Source organism: Drosophila montana, unplaced genomic scaffold (genome assembly GCF_035044405.1).
Source record: "Drosophila montana isolate Dmon_TW-CO22-7 unplaced genomic scaffold, ASM3504440v1 contig_312_1, whole genome shotgun sequence".
NCBI lineage: Eukaryota > Metazoa > Arthropoda > Insecta > Diptera > Drosophilidae > Drosophila > Drosophila montana.
The window spans coordinates 356527-373340 of NW_026998009.1; the positions used below are offsets into that span (position 1 = coordinate 356527).

Genomic DNA, 16814 nt, shown 5'->3' on the forward strand with positions numbered 1-16814 from the left:
AATTTATATTTATATTTGTAATTCTTATTATTGTTTAAAAGAATCCATGTTTCCTTCGAATATATTTTTCACATTTCTCCTGCTTTATATAATATTTACAATATTTACAAAAGTATATTTTGTGAAAATATATTCATTTTAATCGCAAAGAATGTGAGTAGTAAGTGTTGAAGATCACATAATAAGTACACAAGCACAGAGTACATTTTTATTTGAATTCTATTGTCACTTAAATAAATTTGTGGTTTTTCTGATGTTCACTTCCTCTTCATTAATTCAGATTAACAATATTTTCAATAAATTATGATACATGCAGTCTCTTCAACATTTCTCAAGGATGCACGTAAAAAACCGCAAATAATTATGACAGACACGGTCAGAAACTGACGTAATTTTTGCTATGAACTGAAAAACAAATCGCTTTGCAAAAATTTCAAGCGAATAATGTACTTAAGTATTCCGCACAGTTTCGTTTTAATTAAAGAAATGCCAATAACTGCGCGGACATTTGGCTTTTGATGTCGACTGGCAACAGGTTTTCATATGGCCAACAATAACAAATCGACATCAAGGCGTATTAATTAAGCAATTTGTCAAGCGACGCGTCGGTCCAGTCGCTGAGCTGAACCCGATTCCGATTCCGATCGGGTAACTCGAAATCCAAGTCGAATCACTTTGCATGTCGCACGTCAATTTCTCTCCCATTGATTCGTGTTTGGCCTCTGACAAGGCGACAGTTGCGTTATTTAGAACACTAATCATGGCAGGCCCCAAATGTTTCAATCCTTTTAAAGTTAAGTCTCGGGGGCAGCTGTCAAAGATGCCACCCCGAAAAAAAAACCAAACGAAACGAAAAGAAAAGAAAAGCCGCCAACGGCAGTCGACAGCCGGCGGCTTGTATCTGTATCTGAAGCTCATAGTATCTGTAGCTGAAGACTGAACCTGATCTTGAGCTTTTAACTTGTCTGCGCCGCGTGTCTGCGGCCAATTTGTTTTGTCGTGCATTTCCACAACGATTTGACAGGCAGGTTTTACTTTTCACAAACTTTTATTCTAGCCTTGGCATTTTAATAGCGTTTAGGTGTGGAAGTATCTTGAGCTGAAAAAATCGTACAAGTCTTGTCTACGCCTACGCAAAATGGGCGTAACAGCTTAACCACAACGTGACTTGAAGCTGTGCCAAATTTTCTTTCTATTTTTAATTTTTCCGCTAAATTTTCCCCTGCCACACAATGCGTGCGTCATGCGTAGAGGCACGTTTCGGCAGCTGTCCATCAGTTTCATCCATATATCTGTCTGTGGCTGTTTTTTTTTTGTTGCTGTTGTGGTTTCCAGCTTGTAAATAGTCTGCACATTGTCTGGCTGCTGATGGATATGCCCCCAAATTGCGCCCTTGCCCCACCACATCGCCCGGTCGTCGTTGCCATATTCAAAATAGACTGGGCGAAAAGTTGTCAATTGTCGGCACATTTGTTAAATTGCCAGACATTCGAATATAAACACAACGTAAAGTTGCAGTCTAAAGTTACAAAATGTTGTCGGGTATGTCATATATCTGTAGATTGATGAATCGCGAAGAGCTGCCTTCGGAGAGTGTCAGGAAAGATATTTGAAGCACATGTTTTATTATAATACTAAGCCCTACAGGGGTATTGTCATTAAACTCTAGTAATAATCAATTGTTTCTATTGTATTCCAATCTTAAAAACATTCCTTGGCTATACTGTTGATAATTATATCAAAGCATGTACCTTAGTCAATCTTTCTTTTCTTTTACAAATTATCCCCTTCCTGCTCCTCTTTCGTGAAATTATGTAGCTATTAGCTTTAAATAATATATTTAGATTAATGAAATTCCTTTATTTCGGGTCTGTTCATAGTTCTAAGAGCATGTTTCTTAGTATAGGCAATATTATCCATACAAAGATTATGGACATCCACACATCCTTCATGGCTTCTGAATTTCTCTTATAGCATGCCTATACATGTTGTCCAGCATTTGTCAACTTTTATATCCACCGTAACTCTTGGATATGCCTTGTAAAATTGGCATTCCTTTCGACTCCGTATGCCTTAAAAATGCTCACAGATTTTATATATCCGTTGTGGAATTCAAACTGACCCCTTCAGTTTCATAGGTAAAATTTAGATAACACGTTGCCCATATTGCGCGGTCCAAAATCAATCAAACTTTATAGGTATAAAAAAAAAAATGATAAAAACAATTTTTAAGTTATACTTGGAAGTTCGACATAAATCTCAATACCAGATGTTTTTCCAGCAACTTCATCAAAGACTGAAAATCACATCCTGTGCATTTACGCCAAATTTAATCAAAACACAACTTTCCAGAGAGGAAAAATTTCTACTGCAGCTCATTTTTATGCAGCTTTCAGCGACTGCTCAAAGGGGAAGTCCGAAAGCAAATAAACAATTTGAATGAAATTTCTTTCAGCGCAAACATAAAGCATAATTAGTGCCGGGTCCAACGATTTGTTTGCACTCTATATAATATTTATACAACACTTTCAAGTGTTCAACACAAAATAGAAGATTTTTCCGGGCATGCGTTTCCCTTCCCAGAAATCGAGAATCTATTTTTCTTCTTCTTCATTTCTGTTCTCAAGAAGAAGCAGCACAAGTTGTCTATGTGTTGACATGATACTAAAATATTTGCTACGATTTGGGATCATTGCGTTGAGTGAGAGAGACAGGACGGGGCGAGAGCTACAGGTAGACAGTGTAATCTGATATCAATTGAGTTATGGGGCACGGTATGAGGTTCCAAGTTCTTCGTGTTGCAAGAAACGGATGATGTGTATTTAGCTTATCAAATGGATCGCCGAAAGTCGATACTTTTATGGAACTGAATGAACTGCATTTTTGGTATTTGCTTTGAGCGCCAGTGCCTGGAAAACCTGTCGCCAACACATAATTTATCAATGAAGTTCAATGACAGTTGTTGTTGGTTTTGTTGTTGCGTTCGATTAACGATCGTTTATCAGCTTAAATATTGACAAATGGCTCGATAAAGATGCCGCTAGCAGTTCCAATGCGACATAGACATTGAATGTATTAAGTTCAGATAGTGTTCAACATCTAGGCGCTACATGGCTGCGTTGACATTGATGAGTGCTTAAGCCTGATAACTGAGGTGTAAGATGGTGGAAAACTAAATGACAGCTATGTGGATGACACGAGAATCTTAAAAGTTCTCGAAGAAGATAGCGGCATAGGAATTTGTAAAGTTCTTTTTGAACAAGACATATTTAAATATAGGAAATTAAGATTTGGAAACCAAAAAAATTTATCTGGATTTTGGTGATTTAAACTCTGAAAGGTTTTAAGGAAATGTTTTTGATTCTCAAGAGATTTTTGAAAAGTCAAATAAATCTAACCTTTAGACTCTCAAGACTATAATCCAATGAAGACATATGAACTGCTGCTCTTTAACTAAACTCCTTTTATTGGAAAATTAATAGTCCTACGTATATATATATATATATTTATATCTAATATTTCAAGGAGTATTTATCAGAAGAGCGAGTGCTGCTTTGCAAACCGATTTCCTTTTTAAATTCCACTTAATTCTTCTCATAATCGTGATGTACATTATTCATAATGAACTACCAGGAACTTTTTAAACAAGCTGCGATGGGCTTTATGACTCACACAGGCATTACTCATAATATATCTTTAATTGCCTGAAGCCCTTGGGCATATCCAAAGAGTTTTTCCATATAACCTTCACAATGATAACTCAATCTGGTCGCAATTCTTAGGCATCAGTCGGATCATTATCGGAACATTAGGTAGTTTACAGAAACATTGATGCGCCCTTTCGTTGACCCAATTACGTGCATTCTGGGCCCAAATTTATTGGAACTGCCGCAACCTCAATCAGAGCGCATTGCATTTTCATCTCTCTGTGTCTCCCGCTCTCTTATCTGAAGTGTCTGTGCTAACGAGCTACGAATTTGTTTTTCCACGGGCTGCACATCAACAGTCGCTGTCCCGCTGACCCGTTAAATGTTCCGGTGGCCCTGCAGATAGAACCAGGGTAGTGGGAGAGAGAGGGACAGGGTTGCCGTCTGCTTGGCGGCGTCAATCTCTTATCAAAACTTGGCCTATTACATTAATTTATAGCCAAACGCCAGAGGGGCACTTCAAAGCTTTGTCGAACTGCCTGGAACCATCAGATATCTGCCAGCAATTAAGCATAAGTTTATTGCCAGCCTAAACCAAAATGTTGTTCCTACTTATGTAAACAGCGCCTCAAACAGTTCCACACTCTTTGGGAGTTTGGGAGCTGCGAGTTGAGGAATTCCTATAGATCATTTTGTCCGCCGTCAGCTTGTCAGCGTTAAGCTGCAGCTTTTGTTAACACCCTGTAGAATTAACAACGGCTATAATAGACTAGGAAAACTATCAAAGTAATTTTCAAATATATAAATATGTATATGTAGGCTTGTTTTTGCTATTTATGCAATAAGTTTTGGAAAACTACTCAAAGTCTATTAAAAGAGATTTTTAACCCAATATTTTGAGTTGAACTCTCCTTAATCGATTCGATATCGATTTCGATCAGGTTAAGCAAGTAGATATCAGTTATTGTAAGACCTCAGGCTTACATTTTGGAGGTTTTTAAAGATGGTATATTTATTAACTTTTTGAATGTAATTCGTCTTGGCAAGGTTATCCCACCTTAGACGTAGCTACAGGGTATCTCTGAGTCGTCCGCCTTAGAGTCTAGTATTACATCTTCTTTTCAGTTCATTTGGTTACAAATTTTGTTTGTTTGTAGAAGTTATGTACAGCTACAAATTGCGTCGCTTTTTTTTTTTGTATTTGTATTTATGAATCCCAAACAAAATGTTTACATGATGTTTTGGTCTGTTTCGGGTTCTTGTCGGGCTGATCTATAAAAATTGTAAATGCCTGTTTTGCCCTTTAGTTTTATGTTCTTAAGTGGTTTATTTATTGGAACTTTACTTCAAAAGCGCGCTCGCAATTTGTATAGATATATTAGGTTTCGATATCAAATTACCAGTCCTAACAATAACCGGGAAAAGAAGGTCCGCAACCATTGTATTTCCCAGCTTTTGTTTATTTTTTAATGAGTTCCCCAATTGACGCTGCATCATCTTTTGCTTGTTTATTGTTTTTGTGGAGTTTTGACATGTGTTTCTACATTTCAACTGGCCCTCGGTTCAAATAACTTGTATTGCTTAAGACATTTTTTGAATACTTTCTCAACCAGTGCAGTTGTAAATCCTTTTTTTTTTTTGCGAATTTGTATCTACCTTTCGTATATTTCTGCTGCCCTGCCTTACTTTTGGCAGTTTGTAATCCTGTGCCAGCAGCTGTCTCTTGTAATTATGCTCTTCCGTTAACCCTGGGCAAAAAATATTGCATAAACAAATCGAGAGGTAGACAGCAAAATGGCCAGGTGTTTCGGCTATTCAACGTGTTTCCCTTCACACATAAAACCCAATGATCTATAAACTGCATTTAAATAAATTATCACAACAAAGGGCGCTGAGCAACAAATTGCAGGTGAGATGCAACAGAGGAGGCAAAAAGAGGGAATATCGTGAGATTTTTATGGGGAGTTCCAGATAAACAACTATGAGCCGGGGAAAAAGTTACAACTGACGGGAATATATCAAAGTCTTGAATATGTTGGGGGAAATACTTTTAAATGGGAAACTGTAAAGGTAACTAAAAGAGTTACAGATATCGGATAAGGATATAAAACGAAATACCAAAAACTTAAGTTCGCACGCCTCAAAAGTGTGTGGAATGCAATTCTAACTACTTCGCCTTGAAGTGCTGTGCATATTGTCTACCGCCATTTAATTGATGCATAGATATAAAAAAAAACACTCGTGAATTAGTTCGCCAAGATAAACTCAATTGCAGCTTAAGCAACTTTCAAGCAAGTCATCAAAAGTCAAGCACGAGACTTTATAAACAGCTGCGATAATGATTGCAAATCAAAATGCGTTCAGGAGTTTTCTAAATCATTCAATTGTAAATAGATGCAACAAAAAATTAAAAAACAACAAAAAAAAAAACAAGTTGTCAGCACTCTGTGAGCAGTCGTGTAGTCAAGTGGGCAGCGCCTTGAGCCGGCTGAGACAGCGAATTGATTGAGCAAATTATTGGCGATTAAACGGCGTGTTGACTATTTATAAAAAGCCGAATGGGGGGCTGAGGCTGCAGATAAATTCAACCAGCTATTGGCATTAATTGATTGATGGCTTGTTTAGATTAGAGAAAATGAAAGTTCGGCACGAAATGGGTCAAACAAGAGGCCATAGATACAAGTTACACTTACAGATATAGATACAGATACATTTGGGCATTAGATACAATGCTGCTACTGCATGATTGAGCCCACGCTGCCTGCCTGCCTGCCTGCATTCCCCTTCTTGTTGCTGCTGTGCTTTGAGCCATGGCTAATCAACACACGCACTCACACTTTATCAGCTCATTAGCTGCTACGTGTGGGGATATATATACTTATATACCTATATATAGATATAAGATTTCACGATTCCCCAAGTCATGGGGCCAGCTCGGCTAACTGATATTTACACACGGCAGGCGGGAAAGCTGCAACGGCTGCTGTTTGCCCATTCAAACAAGAAAAAAAGAAAAAACTGTTTAAAGAATGCATTCTTCAAGCCTTCAATTTTTCAATTCTTCATTGATTTTTAACGCGGCTCTGTTTTTTTTTTTTATTTATATATATATATTTTTGTTTGCTTCTTGTTAACTGCATTACACAATGCGCAGAGTGCTGGAAATTTAGATTTGTGGGAAAATGCCGCCGAGAGCTCGGAACTGCTGTGTGCCCCTTCTAATACCCTCTCCCTTGCGTCGCTGCTGTGCTGTTGCCTGTCATTGACTTTTATTTGTTTTTAATTTTTTATTGACATGTGAAGTTTGTAGAAGTTTAGTGAACTTTACTGTTGGTTTTCTATTGCCTTTTACGCTACAACATCGCCTCGCGGCCAAAGCGTGAAAAGCAAAAGTTTTGAACTTGCTTTTGGCTTCTCAGTGTTATCATTTTTTTATTGGGAAATGCATTGGTCAAGGGCTTTTTCCTAGGAAGCCAAAGTGCCGCAAGTCTTTAACATGCATATTGATGAGTTACGGGGGGGTCTGGTTGGGCCTAGGGAATCTGAATGCTGAATGCTCAGTTTGACCCAAGACTTCGTCATGGCATTCCGTTAACAAGTCTTTGTTCGTATTTAAAGTTTTAAAGCCTAAATCATTTTAAACATTTGTCTGCAAGATACTATGAATTTATTCTAAAGCTTTGGAACTTAAAGAAAATTTATTATAAAATTCTACTTTGGATGTTTACAAATTAAAGCGTCCGGGTTGCTTCTTATTTGGAAAACATTCGATTTATGTTCTGTCTATTTCTTAATGGAAATATAAATAAATTTTGATAGTAATCAACTCAAATTTTTTTATAATTTTTAAGCAATTTATGCAAATATAAATAATAATTGAATGTTATTAGTTACGAATTAAATTTTTAAAGTATTTCTTTATAGCTTCATGGGGCTTTCGAAAATGTTTATAAATCTGTAGCAATTTAAAAAGTTTTCTAAATTTAATTAATATTTTTAAATTGTCTTCATAACTACATGGGGTTTTTGTAAAATCTATATGCAAAAGTATGCGGAAACGAATAGAATTAAACATGCTTATCAATAATATTCAAATCAAGTTCATATGTTCATATAACCAAAGACAATGAAAGACAATTAAATTATTAAATTAAAAAAATATATTAAAAGATAATGAATAATATTAAATAAAATACATATAATTTATTTTTATTATTATTTGTATTGGTTTGGTAAAACTATCCACAAATTAGAACATTCAATAAAAATTCTAAATATTATTTAGAATTATTATTTATTTGGCTAGTTGATGTTGTAGTTTTTGCTTTTGCTTTAATAACATATTAGTTATTGCTAACAATAACTAATAATTTAGAATTCAGAAATGCAATTAGAAAAGGGTAAATTAAATTATAATAAATATCTAGGCCAGTCTCTTGTGAATTTACAAACTGATATTTTAGGCAATTCAAACAGTTTTACTCTGTGTGAGATCGATTGGGTAAATAAACATTTGAAACCTATCATAATATATTCCCTTAAAATTAATCGGTAAATTCGGTTATACATATTTTACGTTATTATCTGACTAGGTCAACGATTTTTTTAGAAGCGCTCAAAATACTGTCAACAAGCGTCAACATTAACAACATGATTATCATAAAACTTCTTTAACTTCTCTCACTTTGTCGCCCCATAAACTCCCAACCCTAAATATATCCAGAGGCAATTCTTTTTTCTTTTTTTTTTAAATTCACAGCGCAATCTATTAGCAAGTCATAAGCTCTAAAAAGCGACCACAGGAATGCATCTTTTCGAGCAAGCAATCAGTTTAGGCCCATAACAAATTTCAACGACTCGACACGATAAGCCACTTAATTTTGTATAACCAGTTAGCAGAAGGCCCGTTCTCATCGTCGTCGTCGTCGTCGTCGTCGCCGTCTGCCGCATTGTATTAGACCCTAGGCGGAGTTTTGGTCAACACCTATGCGAACTAACAGCTGGAACATATGTTCCTATTAGCGCGTGTTGCGGTTCCTGCCTGACATATTCCATACGATGCTCGGCTACGCACGCAACTAGCCCAACCATTATGTGCTCCAGAGGGTTATGTGTCTCTAACAATTGGCCATTGTGTGCATTGTTGTTGTTGTATGAGCTGTTGTTGCTGTTGTTGTTAGGGCATCTTCTTTAGGCACGACCACAATTACCAGAGTGTAGAGGAGTAGGCGGCATCGCTCTAGAGCCTGGCGCTATTGTCCTCCGTAAGGGGTCATGTGTATGTGCGCCTCTCAGATGGTCTCAAAGTAAAATGCCCAAACCCACACACACACGCAAGCACACACACACACACAACCCCTATGTTATATTACTAGAGAGCTGTACATTCTATAGAGCATGTGCCTTTTTTTTTGGGTATTTCCACATTGATTGGCTTTGTTCTTGAGTTCGTGTTGTGGGTCTTTAAAGTATTTTCAATTGCTATCCAATTTTTTCTTTGTTTTCGCTATGACTAACAGTTGTTGTTTTGTTTGTGTTAATCAGATGTTAAATAGCGTTGAGCTTGAGTAAATAAAAGACATATTTCAGACACATTTGTGCGTGATGTTCTGTCTTAAATACATAAATCATTTCATTTATAATAGGGCGTATTCATTATATTTCCTTTACTTTGGTATGGCAAAAAAATCAATTAATTAATAACCATTTTTCGCAAATTGAAAATATTTTTCGAAGAATTCTAATAGAACGTTTCTTAAATAAACAATTTACAACATAATCCAACAAATTCTTGTGCTAAACTATTTATTGTTCTGAAATTTTCAATTCATAATGGAAATTTTTAAGCTTTTAAGCAAGGTTTTAAATTAAATTAAACTAGAATGAAAGCCACTTTGATCATTAGTCTCTCTCTGGAAAGAGAAAATTGAATTGAAATAATGAAAAGTTTTATATATACTGCTGATATGAATAGCATTAGAAATGTGGTTTTATAACCGGGTTGTAGTCGCTCAGTTGCTCAAGCAGGTATGCAGCTATGCAGATCGCACGCCTAATAGGCAAAGTTCACATGACAAAGCCTTTGCGCTGGCCAAGAAGAAGCACAAGAATAGCAAATGTTGAGCATGGAGCAGCAGCAAGCCCCACTGGGCGAGACAACGGCAAAGGCAACGACAACATTGCTGGCCCATAACTGGACCTCTCACGTAATAACGTATAGAATTACTTGTAAAAATACAAAAAAAAAAAAAAATAAAATAAAATAACTGAACTAAGAAAATAAGTAGAAAAAAATCTCTTCCTCCTGTCACAACTTTCACATGAAAGTTCTTTCAACTTGAGCGCCCAAATATGGACGCGCGTTGGACACGTTGGACACGACATGGCCGCGGCCAGTAGAAGGAAGCCGCAGTAACGAGGCGACTTCTTTTTATTTTTTCTCCTTCTGCCACTGGGCTCAACAATCGATCAAAGCCATATTAAGAACTGTTCGGTCCAGGCTCATAGTTATGGCCACAACGACTTACCATTGGCATTCGATTTGCTGTCCGTTCTTTGGAGGCGTCCGTTGCGTCCACGCTGTTTGGATTTCTTGCCCGTTCTAGTGCTGCTGCTGGCATTGATCTCGGAGGAAGCAGCTGCCTGGTCGGTCGGCTCAGCGCTGATGTTACTTTCAATTAGCAGGCCACTTTTGGTTTTACGCCGACGCGGATTTTGTCCACGAGTTGAGCTCGACTTGCGTGCGTGCTGTATGCGTGCGCCGGTCCAGGACACAATGCTCTCCTCCTCCAGCTGCTCCACGGAGCTGCCATTGAGTGTGGTCTGCGTTGTATATTCCTTTAGCATTCGGGCGGGTGACTGCACTTGCAGACGTTTCAGCTGTGCGTTGGAACGCCTGCCTTGAGCCTGCTGACTTAACAACAGGATCAGCAGCTGCAGTAGGAGGCAGCATTTGACCCAATTGATTAGCTTTCTGGTTTTCATTTTCTTTTGAAATGTGCAAACCAAACTCAAATTTTACACAAAGCACATTTTACACTTGAACTTGGTGCCTTAAATTTTAAATGAATATTTTTATTTGACTTGTTTTAAGCCCTTTTCATATATTTTAATACTTTTTGTATTACACCAAACGCGCACTCAAGCACATTTCCAAGAATTTTCATTCATAATTTTATTTAATTTGTATTCTTTTCTTTATTTCTTTCAAATCTTTTTTACAATTTCCGCTTGTCAGTTGTCGTCGCGACGTTTTTGGCTGACTTTTATTTTTATTATTTCATACACATTTCCTTTAGCACTCTATTTGACTTGAATTGCGCATACGCTACTCTTTGCATTGCAGCTCATTTCTATCCCATTTCTCATTTATTTTACGCACATTTTTGCGCTATTTAATTTTATTTCTGTTGCACGTTTTGGCCCCTTTTGCACGCGGCGACAGCGACAAATTTTTCTTTGTCTATTTTCGTATATCCTCAACACAAGTGCGCAAAAAAAAAAACAATTTTTTATCAATATATATATATATATATTTATATATATAGGCACGATCTGTGGTTGCAGTTGCATAAAGCACTTTCGCTTTTATTTATTATTGGCACTGCATTATCATTTAATTGCCAGCAGTTTTTATGACACGCTCATTTATCAGCGATAATACTAACTACTAGTAGCACTAAGTATCCCACTCGGAACTATCAACAACTGAGACCGAGCGACGCACCGACAAATTACGATCTGAAAACTGAAACGCATCCGGCTATCGAGCGAGTGCCGCGTCCTACACAAACGACCGTCAAATCCAAACTGAGCCGAACACTCGTGCCGGCTTGCTGATCGTGCCGCCTGTTCGTTGCACTCAGTGATGCCAACTTGGCTTGACTTGAAAAGGCAAAGAGCTGAAGAAGAGCTGTTTTTTTAAACGGAAATCAGACCGTTCTTTATTATTCTAATAATTGTTTAATATGTTCTTTAGACGATTTTGGAATGCAGCTATTTGTATCGTACAAAACATTCTAACTACATTTTTGTATATATGCATTAATTATGGCTTACCTCAGAATTCTTGGACTTGCATAAAAAATCTAAGAGCTATTGAAAAAAATATATAAAAATGTTGAAGATATGTTGAATATATATCCGCATATTTAAAGATTTCTTTTATGAAAGTACCAAATACTGTTTTTAACATAATTCATAGCTGAATGAGTCTAGTTAGACAATTTTGAATTTATTTTATGAGTGAATTTATTTTATGAGAAAGCATTATTATATAAATTCGTCTATAGAAGAAATACATCTAGTCATTCTATAAATATCCAATAAATCTTATACACTCGTATTTCACATTGTTTAAAGCTAGTTCTGGCGGCAAAAAGGCCACATGAACAGCTCCGGTTGCAAGTGGCATTGGGATCGTGTTGATTGTGTTTTTGTGGAACGTATTGTGCATTCTCTTTGCGTTCCTTATGGCGCAACATGCTGCACTTGCAGACCTTCTAGAAGATATGGGAGCTAAATAAAGCAAATTTTTTTTAAGCAGTTAAGTTTGTTCAGTTTAATTATTTTTCTAAATATTCATGAATATTTTGTTTTTTTCATAGCTTGCATTAAGCTCAGCAATTGCTTGTTGAAAAACATTGTGGTAATTTTTAGAAAACAATTTAAATTTAGAAATTAGTTTATGAATATAATGAAATATCCTATAAATCAAAAAATAATATAAAATTATAATTTTTAGCTGAAGAACTCGCTAATATTATATTTACTCAAAATTAAAAATAAAAACTTTTTTAATAATGAGTTAAATATTACAATTTATTGTAATAAATAAACATTGTTTAAAGAAGAATTAAGCAGAATTTGTATGTTGCTTGTTGATGTTTTACTTAAAAAAGACCTATATGAAGATTAAAATACAGAGATCTACAAAGATCAATGCAAATAAATTTATTTTAACCAGAACATTTTTATCGCGTTGTCGGGGAGTTTAAATAGTTTTTAAATCAAGCTAAGCTCTTACCATGTTTTTTATACCGGCAATTGTTTTGTTTACACTTTTTTAAACTTACGTTCCACAAGCGGGATTATTTGTATGCTCTTTCGCTCAAATTTTTCTCTTTTCTTTTCTCTTTGGTGGCGACTTTAGTGCGTTCGCTAGTGTTTACCTGTTGATTGCCCAGTGTTGTTCTTCAGCTGTGACTTTTACAGGTACTTGAAATATAGAAATACGTATTGGGTTCAATGGGATTTTCCGGTGTGCTAAGGAAAAACATTTGTTGCCCGCCCGCCGGCACCTTGCGACTTGAGCCCTTGTCTCTTGCATTTTACACTTTATTGTTTGACCCTAAATTCGTTTTGACAGTGGCCAGTTAGGGACGGACGGAGGGACACAGCAGTCCAACGGGCATTCCTGATTATCCTTGCGGTGCTTTTGTTGTGCTCTCGTGTTGTTTTTTTTCCTTCTTTTGAGCAGCAGGTGATGCATCCGCAACGAATGGCGACACTTAACGCCAGGCAACACGGGCTCAACAATGTATCTGTTGCGAAAAGTATCTGAAAGATACACTTGAGGCTCAGCATAGTAACGGTGGCGCACGTTTCATGTTGCCCGCCGGCTATTTGCAACTCAATTCGTGGCACTCACATAAATACCTCATCCTCGAAATGCAGCGCCTAATAAGTTCACCACGCCAAAAGTATCTGGCAGTACGTTTTGTATCTGATGCAATTTGTTGCCGCTGCAACGGCGGCGAGAGCAACAACAACAACACAACAGCAGGCTCAACACTCAGCACATCGAGCGAGCACAAAGGGCATTTGTCGAAGCGTGAAACAGCAGTTTCACGAGCTGCTGCTGCAATTGCAGCGCCTTATTTACGGCACCCTTGTGCACTCCTCCGGTTCGAACCGACAAGGATTAAGTCGGCCGCCCTTTGTCTGCGCCGTTTAAATTGGTTCGTTTACCAAAATGAAAAGAAATGCGGCAACGAGTTAAGCAAAGGTTCAGCTCTGGTTGCGTAGGCTGTGCGCCTGCCCAGTGCCTGTTTAAGTGCTCTGTTTAAGTACTTGAGGATAACGATGTGTACGAGCTGGATGATCATCATCTCATCATCATCATCATCATCGTCATGGCTGCTGCTGATTTCCTTGTGATTTATGCATCTTAATTGAAATGATGGCTTACAAATTGTTAGGCCGCAGAGACACGTTTGGCCTTGGCATGCCAACAAGTTTGGTTTCTGTTTCTGGGAATGGTTCGGTTAGACGTGAATTGAGAGTTAGGATTGGCCTCTTGATGAAGTGTGACAACTTCCTGCGGACAATTGAAGTCTATTAGAGTTTGAAGACGACATTAAGGAGTTTGTGAAAACAGGAAAGAAAACAAATAACTTGGCAGGCATTTGACAAATGCGCTTTATAATAAGCTCCGACTTGTTCAGACTTTAATAAATAGTTTTAAAATTCTATCTTTAAGTAGATATGCTTTGCAGTTTGGTATTCTAATAGATTCGATTGAACGTTATCCCAAATTACTTTACCTAAAGCCCTTGGAGAAATATCCAAATATCTGTCATATCTATTCACATATTTAGGAACTGCTTTTGAATTTTATCTTTAGATAGATGTCTTTCTCGTTTTGATATTCAATATGTTCTTTTAAGCTCTACCCAAAATTAACTTAACTAAAGCACTTGGAAATATTCTAGCGCAGGCGATGTATGCAGCCTTACAAATAGCTTTAGTATCCCAGCTTTACTTAGATGTCTTTTTTATTTCAATATTGTATTGGGATCTAAGAAAATCCAGTCCAAATTATTTCCCAAAGCACTTGTTAGTTCAAGACCCTCAAGTATTTCCACCCACTTTATGACCCACTGAAGAACTGCACGTTTTATTTTTTGCTTTTTTTTTGGGTAACCTGTGATGCAATTTTTCATGACCAGATAGAAATCTTGGCTAAGTTTCGTCTGTGACTTTCACACAGCATCTAAAAGGAACTCGTGTATTCAATTTTCTAATAGCCGCCTTCTAATCAAAACTAAGGCATCGTAGAGGCTTGTACAGTTCTCTAGGCGCAAAACCAATTAAGCCAAGAAATTGTTAGGGGCAGGGGGCGGGGTTGAGGAGCAGGAGGAGTCACAGGCCGAGTCGCAGCAAAAACAAAGCTCATACAAATAAGGAAGTTTCTGTGCGCGACTACAATCTGTGGCGTAGAGCAGCAGCAGGCGGAAAAAAACACAAAAACAAAAACAAAAACCAAAATCCAAATAAAATCAAATGAAATTTACCGCCAATGCCACAACGAGTCTTAGTTGTTTTGTTCGGTATCGATGCCCAGAGTCCAACTTTGGAAGCGCCAAAAACGTTAAATACAATTCATGGCGCTCACGAGCGGAATTTAAATTATGCCCAATTAGAGTTAGGTGCCAGCTGAGGCGCAATCTCAAGACTCTGAAGTCTGCTGCTGCTGCTGCTGCTGTCTAGGCAATTCCTGTGGGGGCAACAGGCGTGGTGGGCGTGGCATGTTTGAAGCACGTTCGTGTGCTAAAGCGCCAAATTGATTTCGATCGCCCATTGGGGTATTTTTACCAGTTGCCAACTGCCAACTGGCAACTACCTAGTTCTCAGTGTTTGTTTCTACCACTCGCAACATATGTCTAATCCGTTGCAAGTTGCAAGCTGCTCGCAGTGGTTGCCTCACATGTTGTTGCACGCTCTTGTTTGATGGATTACGCGTTGACAGGCTTTGGTTTGCCGGAGCGGAGCGCCACTGATTGTGCGCCACTCGCCTTGGGAACTGGTCTTGTTATGTAAATTGCCACGAGTGTCTTGTGGGTGCACATCGAGTCCACAAAAAACTACATCCAAGTGCTAACAAGCTTACCTTTTTAAGTCAACTTTTGTGTGCTCTGTAGCCAAAAAATATACTCAAAACGGTGCTTAATGGAAAAGCTTTGTTTTTCTTCCTGATTTTTGGTATGTACACATAGTTGATTCCCATCTTTAGGTCTAGCAAAATCCATAGTGTTGGAAGGATGAACTCAAAAGTTATTTAAATTAAAATTTCCAATGAAGGAATAATTGCTACGAGGATTCTGAGTTGTCTGGAGAGTATCTTCTAGTCGAGCAGGTCCGACTAAAGCACTCCTACTTATTTTGCGGTGTTTCTTTTTGGGCTTCCAGGAAAAATGTTTGTGGCATTGCCCAAGGAGTTTGAAAGATTAATGATGAAAACACATTTGGTCGCATAGTTAGCGGTAAAAACGGTTCTTTGAGGAGGTTTCCACTTGATCGCTTCATTAGCAAGCGTTGTCTTAGATAGTGAAGGAGTGAAAAGTAAAGAGAGAGAGAGAGAGAGAGGAAGAGAAACTAAATATATTTACATAAAGGTATTTATTATAAAATTATGACACATTAAAGTAATACTCCTTAGACTAGGATTATTGGAAATTTCTTATTTATTTATTTAAAAAGTGTTTAATTCTTCTAAGCATTAAAAAAATACGAATTTTCAAGAGAGATACTGTTTTATGGAGAAGAGGACTATTTTGAAATCGTCCAATAAGCAATATAATATAATATAATATAATATAATAAGTAATATAATGTTGGCCCAGCTAGACTTCCCCTTTTGCTTAAACTTAAACTGTATTCATTATCATCTGAAATATCAAGTTTTTCTCTTTTGTCTTCCCATTTAAATTTCTTCTACAGTTGCCCAAATAGCCTTGAACTTCAACTGAAATTCAAATTTATTTTCTACTTATTTTTGACAAATGCGTGACATAAGACAAACGTAAATACAAATGCATAATATGCATGTCTACAATGCCCAAATTAAAAACACTTGTAAACTCGCTGCATGACATCGCATACCGAATACCCTACTTGTTAGATCATCTACTGCGTCAATACGTAACTATTTATGCGCAGCCGCAACCTGCCCCAAAAATTTCCCTGAAACGACAAAATTATGCATATAGAATTTATAATTAAGTGTTGCGGGGAAACTTCTTGAGCAGGCGGCCCTTGAATAAGAACGAACACAATCACGACTGGCATGAAATGTGTTTACCAATTTTTTTGAGTCCAAATACAACAACAACAACAAATTGAAGATCCCTGTTGGAAAAGGTTCAGACAAGTTTATGACCTTTTAAG

At 37.3% G+C, this 16814-nt stretch overlaps 1 protein-coding gene and 1 long non-coding RNA gene across 2 annotated transcripts in view; both read right to left on the reverse strand.

The window, feature by feature from the left end:
- Positions 1–10646, reverse strand: part of wb (wing blister) — a 96392-nt gene extending 85746 nt beyond the window's left edge. Inside the window, exon 1 of the mRNA XM_064686053.1 lies at positions 10175–10646. Within this exon, the coding sequence (XP_064542123.1) occupies positions 10175–10631 (457 nt within the window). The 5' untranslated portion in view covers positions 10632–10646. The remainder of the gene's footprint in view (positions 1–10174) is intronic.
- On the reverse strand, positions 1840–2436 carry LOC135431111 (uncharacterized). The gene is made up of 2 exons (XR_010436725.1): positions 2267–2436; positions 1840–2190 (listed from the first exon to the last, which is right to left on the reverse strand). It is a non-coding gene; the product is annotated as an uncharacterized LOC135431111 (long non-coding RNA).
- Positions 10647–16814: the final 6168 nt, after the last annotated feature.